This window comes from Fringilla coelebs (genome assembly GCF_963513975.1).
Source record: "Fringilla coelebs genome assembly, chromosome: 1".
In the NCBI taxonomy this organism is placed as follows: domain Eukaryota; kingdom Metazoa; phylum Chordata; class Aves; order Passeriformes; family Fringillidae; genus Fringilla; species Fringilla coelebs.
Genome location: NC_140028.1, coordinates 17,511,893 through 17,518,223, shown reverse-complemented (window position 1 = coordinate 17,518,223; position 6,331 = coordinate 17,511,893). Strand labels below are relative to the sequence as shown.

Sequence of the window (6,331 nt, the reverse complement as noted above, 5' to 3'; positions counted from 1 at the left end):
CCCTCTATTATAGTTTTCATAAAGCACAGAATACTGATAGTGGATGCTCCTCCAATATATGCAAATATGTTTTATGTTTTAGAATAACCTCCTTTTTTAAAAAAGCAAATAAACTGTGAGTAGCACTCATGGAGTGCAGCAAAATTTTTTAAAACTCTCCGTGGCATACACAAAGAAGAATTCTGATCCAGTTTATGAAAAACAAAATCAAAATAAAATAACTACAACCCAGACTTGCCTATCATCCTCAGGAAAAGGTGACCCACTAGATCCTGAAAAGTGTGCTTTAATTTTTTTTTTTCATTTCCTTTTTTTTTTTTTTTTAAGCAGTGAACTGTGTGCACTGTGTTGTGTGTCAATTCCCAGACTTTGAAGACAAATCATTACCACATTATACCATTGTGCAAACAGTGTTCAAGTTGGGGTCAAATCGTACTGCTTTCCCTTCCACTGACTTTGCATTTGTGTCATACATGGGGTTTTCAAAAGCAGCTTGTCCATTATTATTTTCATGTACAGAGCATCCTGTGTACTGTGTTTTAGGTGCAGTCCTGTAAAAGAAAGATAGAACATTTGAAACTGTAGTTTTCCTTAGTATGGTTTATGAATCAGAACAGAGTTTAGCTCCCAATTACAATTACAGGAGCTAAACATGACGTCTTGATTTTTTATAAGATTTATGTTAAGAATTAGCACTGTTATTATTGAAGTTTAAGAACTTTATGATTCCTTGGAAATGGCGTTCACTTAGAAACTTAGTTAACAACCTCAGATGAGGCTATCCATTGTTATTGTATCCATGATCCGAGTTGTTATCCATTCCACTTGGATAATCAGATTATAGACAGTATGACAAAATCTTGTAAAGACACAATAATTCCCCAGTCAGATGAGCTTTCCTTTTTCCCTTTGGAGACTCAGCAGAATAAGTTTATAGCTGAAATGCCCTCTTTTTCACTAAAAATACCTCAAAATACCAGAGTTTAAACCCTTGAAAATGTTTGATCTATATTGCTATACAAAATGCATACTATATTGTAAGTCATCAATATAAAAAGCCAAGACAAGTGCTTACAGCATACAGCTAATAGCAAATACATTAAAAATTACATGGGCAATTTTTCATACGCTGGAGCAGTTGAAAACAAGTAGTACTAATTAAAAATGGTTTAAACTAATGTTATCTTGTAACATATATTATTAGTAGTTTTGTCAGACTATCAGATGTAAATCACCATTTTAACAGTTATTATGCAATGAATTGTCCAGGCATTAAACGAATTAAGGTTTCTATAGCCATCAAATGCTTTAAAGCTACAGGAGAAGCTTACTGCATCCGAATAATTGGTACTGGTCTAGGTAACGTGAAAAAAACTGATGAATTTAGACTGATGAAACTGAAAAGGCTGGTGGCTATTAAACATAATTGCATATGAACTAATGATTTCAGTTGCAGAAAGTTTCACAATGAAATCTCTTAATGACATAATGTTTGCATATATAGTTGTATGCAAATAAACTGGTCAGGCATTAAGATAAATTACTCAGGATATGACTCGATTCTGTCACGTGAAGAAAAGAATAAAGGCAATTTAATCTTTTCTTCATGTGACAGAATCTTAGTCAAAAATTCTACCAATCATATTATTCAGAATATGCCAATAATTTACAGCATCTATTTTATCAGGAAGAAATAAATTTATAAGATTTTAAATAGGTAGGAATGAAAGTACAGCATTGTATAATAAACTCATCTCTTAGTTATAATACCAGATATTAAAAGACATAGGAAGAACTGTGTACATGCATATTTTGCAAAGCCTTTGTTGTTTTACAGAAAACTTTATTTACACTAGCAAAAACAGAAGACAAAAAAAATCGCCAACACTTAGAGGAATAGAGGAATTCTGTATATATAATTTGTACTGACCTTTGTTTATAAAGATAAAAGCCAAAACCAGCAAATATAAGGGCAAAGAAAGGCACAAGGATAGCAATGGCCACTGAACTACTATTTGTACCATGTGGTTGATTAGAAGAATTTGAACCCTCAGACATGTTAAGACCTAAAAAAAAAAAAATAAGGAAACACAAGTAATATCGCATACATGTCTGTTATCAGCAGCACATACTACTCCATAATCTTTGGATTTCAATAACACCTTGTTACTAGGTCACCATCACGTGTTCTGCTGCATAGATACAGCTGTGCACTGAGGCCACCTGGAATTTGAGTATACACCATATTCTGACCAATATGTGGGTGCCACATGTTGCCAGAACAGTACACCTACTCTGGCTCAGTAAATATTTTACAGCATAATTCTGCATGGGATTCAACACTTTTGTATGTAAGGAAAACACATTACTTTACTGTGATACGAAAAGTCAAATTTATTACTGGTTTTTTTTGTATATTTCAGTAATTAATAAATACTGCATATATAAAACCCAAACATACTATCAAGGAAAAGGTCAATCATCTGATGAGACAAATTGAAAACTCATTGCTTTCTTTAGGTGATGCTTTTGATACACAGAGTGAAAAAGATAGGAACAATTTTGAATAGTTAAAGCCAGATGTTGATAAAAAAATAGAAATATGACCTCCTGCATGGCTGAAGAATACATTATCTACATAGACAAGTTATACCTATTTTAAATGTGAAGAAAGCCTATAACAATGACCCATACATAAAAAAAAATCTTTACAGGAAAAGTGTTTAGGCACTGGAATGGGCTGGCCAAGGTGGAGTCACCTTGGGCTGCTCCAAAGTGGTGGAGTCACTGACCCTGGAGGCGTTTAAAGACAGATGGGTTGTGGCACTCAGTGTCATGGCTTAGTCAACAACGTGATGTTAGGTCATAGGTTGGACTTGATGGTCTCCAAGGTCTTTTCCAAACTAGTTGATTCTGTAATCTGCTAATGCATCTTCAAAGTTAATTTTCAAGATTTTAACGGGATCATTTATGAATTGCTTAGGTCATGATGTTTTCTGAATTTCTTGACCGTATAAATCAATAAACAGAAATTAAAAAAAAACAAACAAAACACAAAAAAGGCCCCAAACATCCATGGTTGAGACCTCAAACAACCATGTGAGAAAAATTATGTGAGAACAACAGTCAAAAAATTTTATTTCAGAGAAGCTAATTTTGAGTTTGTGTGCATGAAATAATGAAGTGGTAAGCATGCTAAAAAAAATCTGTTCAAAGATTGTGAATCTCTTTATAGTGATATTATTGATAATATTAGCTAATTAAATCTTGTATAGAATTTGACTCTTCATCATTCCATTTCCTCAAAGTTATACACCAATAAAAATTACCTTCAATATATTGCAGAAAAGAATCTCAAACATAAATTCCAAAAATCAAACAAAGAAATATTATTTTTGTAATAATCAAAACAATTTTCCAAGGAAGTCTTGCCTTTATTTTTTCTTAGATGACTTTAAAATATTTAAAGAAGATAATAAAAGGAAATTACTTATTATATTCATCTAAAGAAAACATTTCTTGATAAAGACATTTCTAAAAATTCTCGCACAGTAATTTGCATATGAAATCACAGTGAAAAACAAGATCAGTATGTTTTACTGTGACTTAGAACTGTGAAAGAAAAATATGACTCTAGATTCCTTCTTTCCAGCACGTTCAAGAATTAAAGAATTTCCTGATTTTACTGAAAAAAAATAAGAAGCAACAATACTTTGTAGCTGAAAGAACATAATTTTTCATCCACATATAGGAATTTTACACGAAGGTAAGAACTTTATCTAAACAGCCATTATATTAGTAAAAAGGAAGTCCTTTTCTAAGGCATTCTCAACATTATTTTATTATTTAAAATTCAGTATAAACTAAATTGAAATTCTCATGGAAGGAGAAATATCACAGTTCTTAAGACAACATTAGAAAAGAAAATTAAATTATCTTCTTAAATAGCACTAACAGAATGTTGTCACCTGAGCTCTGTTACTAAAGCTCTCTTAGTATAGAAACAAGAAGTTAATTTTTATGAAGTAAACACTTATTAATATAAGTATTTACCTGCAAATATTTAGCAGCTTACCTCTTCTAACAAATGTTTAGGTGAAATGGTGTTTCAGCAGCATAAGCAAGAAACCTGTTTATCAAAGCATTCTACAATATGAGTTTTCTAGATAGCTGTTAAGATATGAAACTAAATGCATTTTACACATAATTAGTTATAATAATTGCTCAAAGTATTACAAATTAATGTGAATACTTAGCAGTAGATTGCAAGTCATCTTACGACTTATTTGTAAGCTGTACTTAAATGACAGTTTAAAGATATTAATATCTCAATATTGTAAGAAACGTCAATTCTGTAACATCCTGCAGATACCCTCATACACTGGATATAAGAAAACTGAATATGGAACAATGAACTAGCAAAGAATTAGAATTTTTTTGATACCTATTCTTTGAAGCCCAAATTGTCCATAATCTTTACCCTGGATGAATCCTTGAAAAACATATGTTGCTCCATCAGGTTCAGCAGAAACCTGTAAACAACAAATACTTTGAATTAAATGGGGAAAACTTTGTTGTAAGTTGCATGCATCTGTTTGATAGGGAGCTATTCTATTCTATATACTAATATGCTTGACTGGTAGCTATTATTCCCTATTAAAAACACCCTCTTTTTATAGGAAATTTATAGATAAAGTTCAAAAGAAAAGACAGGACTGTTATAGGCACAACTTAGACATGGTGGTTTATGGTCACATATGACACCTTATACTACCTTTAACTGTATTTTTTTTTTAAGCCACTGAGACCTAAAGTTTTTGGTAGTTCAAATGTCAGTATTATCCTTCATAGTTTTCTGTTCTGTTTGGGAAGTTACTTGAAGAAGTTATATTGCATATAATCCTAAGGATTAAAGTATTGAGGTTTTAATAGCTAGTGTAAACTAAATAAAAACCCTCAACTTAATTGAATGTTATTTTGATTTTTCTCAGTGCTAGTCCCAAAGATCACTTAATTATATAGCCATGGCCCAGAAGAATATTGAATAAAGCTTTGGTACAAGGGGAAAATATGCTAGTATAAACTAAAAGGCCTGTGGGAGGGAGGGGATGGTTGTGATCCCATGATTATCTCTCTTATTACAGTAAGTACAGTCTAAAGTAGTGTACTGCATACAACTTGACGGATACTTGCTTCTAAGAATAGTTATTGGGTTTAAATTCAGTGTTTTCTGCGTAACAAGCTTTTCCCTTAAGCTTCCCTTTCTCATGACACAGTCTGTCTTCAGCAGTGACCTGAAGCTATGTTTTCACTGAGGACTGGGTGCTTTTTCTTAGGTGAATTTTTACTTTGGGCTAGAGCAGCCTCTTTGTGCTATTCCAAGACTCAAAGGAAAAAAAAGGTCAAGTAGGAACAGTATGTAAATAGCATATGGAATGTAGGAGCATACTGTCTAGTTTTGTATATTTAGAAGTCTGAAAGTAAATTCTTTGCTTTTGCTACCTCAGGAGCATGTCTGTGAAGCCTTAAGCTTGTACAAACCAAGACAGTTAAGCCTTTTTGCTAGTTCATTTCTTGCTTAATGAGTTTAGCTTAAGGTTTTCATTCTGCACCTTTGAAAAAAAAATTGTTCAACCAGTGTCACTTGTTATAAAAATATAAATTTGTATCTACAATTCAATGTACACGTGGCATGTGCAAACATAGTGGTGTCCCTGTACTGCTGAACCAATAGCTGAAACATAAGAAAACAGAAAAATATCTTTAAAAATCAGATGGTGTAGTAAGGATATATGATTGTTTATCCTCATCCAAATAATTTTAGGTTCTTTGTTTTCTAAAAATTCTACTTTTGTCTCTGTTTATTCTTGGAAGGCATTTTCTTTTAGGTTTAATCACATCCCAGAAACCTGGGCTATTTAACCCTCTCCTTTACCTTTCCTCTTCTCAGTTCTCTTCCTCCCTGTTATAAAGAATAAACTCAGATCCAGAACCCCAAGGGGTCTAATGCTAAATTGGAGTAATCTATTTTGTTTTCTGTATACATGTGATAGTTCATCTTTTTCAAGGTATTTTTTGAAAATCACCAAAAAGTAAAACATGTATCCTAATATAATGTTCATAATTTTTTTAAATAATAGAATATAATATTATCATAAAATGGGTTTATGTTTAATTATTAAAATTTCTAAATATATTGGAATAAGGAGACCTATGAGAAAAGCTTCTGTACTAACACGCATTATAATTTTGCCTACACTCTATGACTCTTCCCATATTTTCCCCTGGACTGGTCTCCTGCATTTTACAAGAAAATTTTCATGTAATTTAA

General features: G+C 32.1%; 1 protein-coding gene across 3 annotated transcripts in view; it reads right to left on the bottom strand.

Moving 5' to 3' along the window:
• Positions 1-391: 391 nt before the first annotated feature.
• CSMD3 (CUB and Sushi multiple domains 3) overlaps positions 392-6,331 on the bottom strand; it is a gene marked incomplete at both ends in the record, with an annotated part of 576,542 nt that continues 570,602 nt past the window's right edge. For all 3 annotated transcript variants that reach the window (XM_084217912.1, XM_084217913.1, XM_084217914.1), the window contains 3 exons: positions 392-551; positions 1,931-2,066; positions 4,445-4,532. In XM_084217912.1, coding sequence (XP_084074038.1) covers positions 392-551; positions 1,931-2,066; positions 4,445-4,532 — 384 coding nt within the window. The remainder of the gene's footprint in view (positions 552-1,930; positions 2,067-4,444; positions 4,533-6,331) is intronic.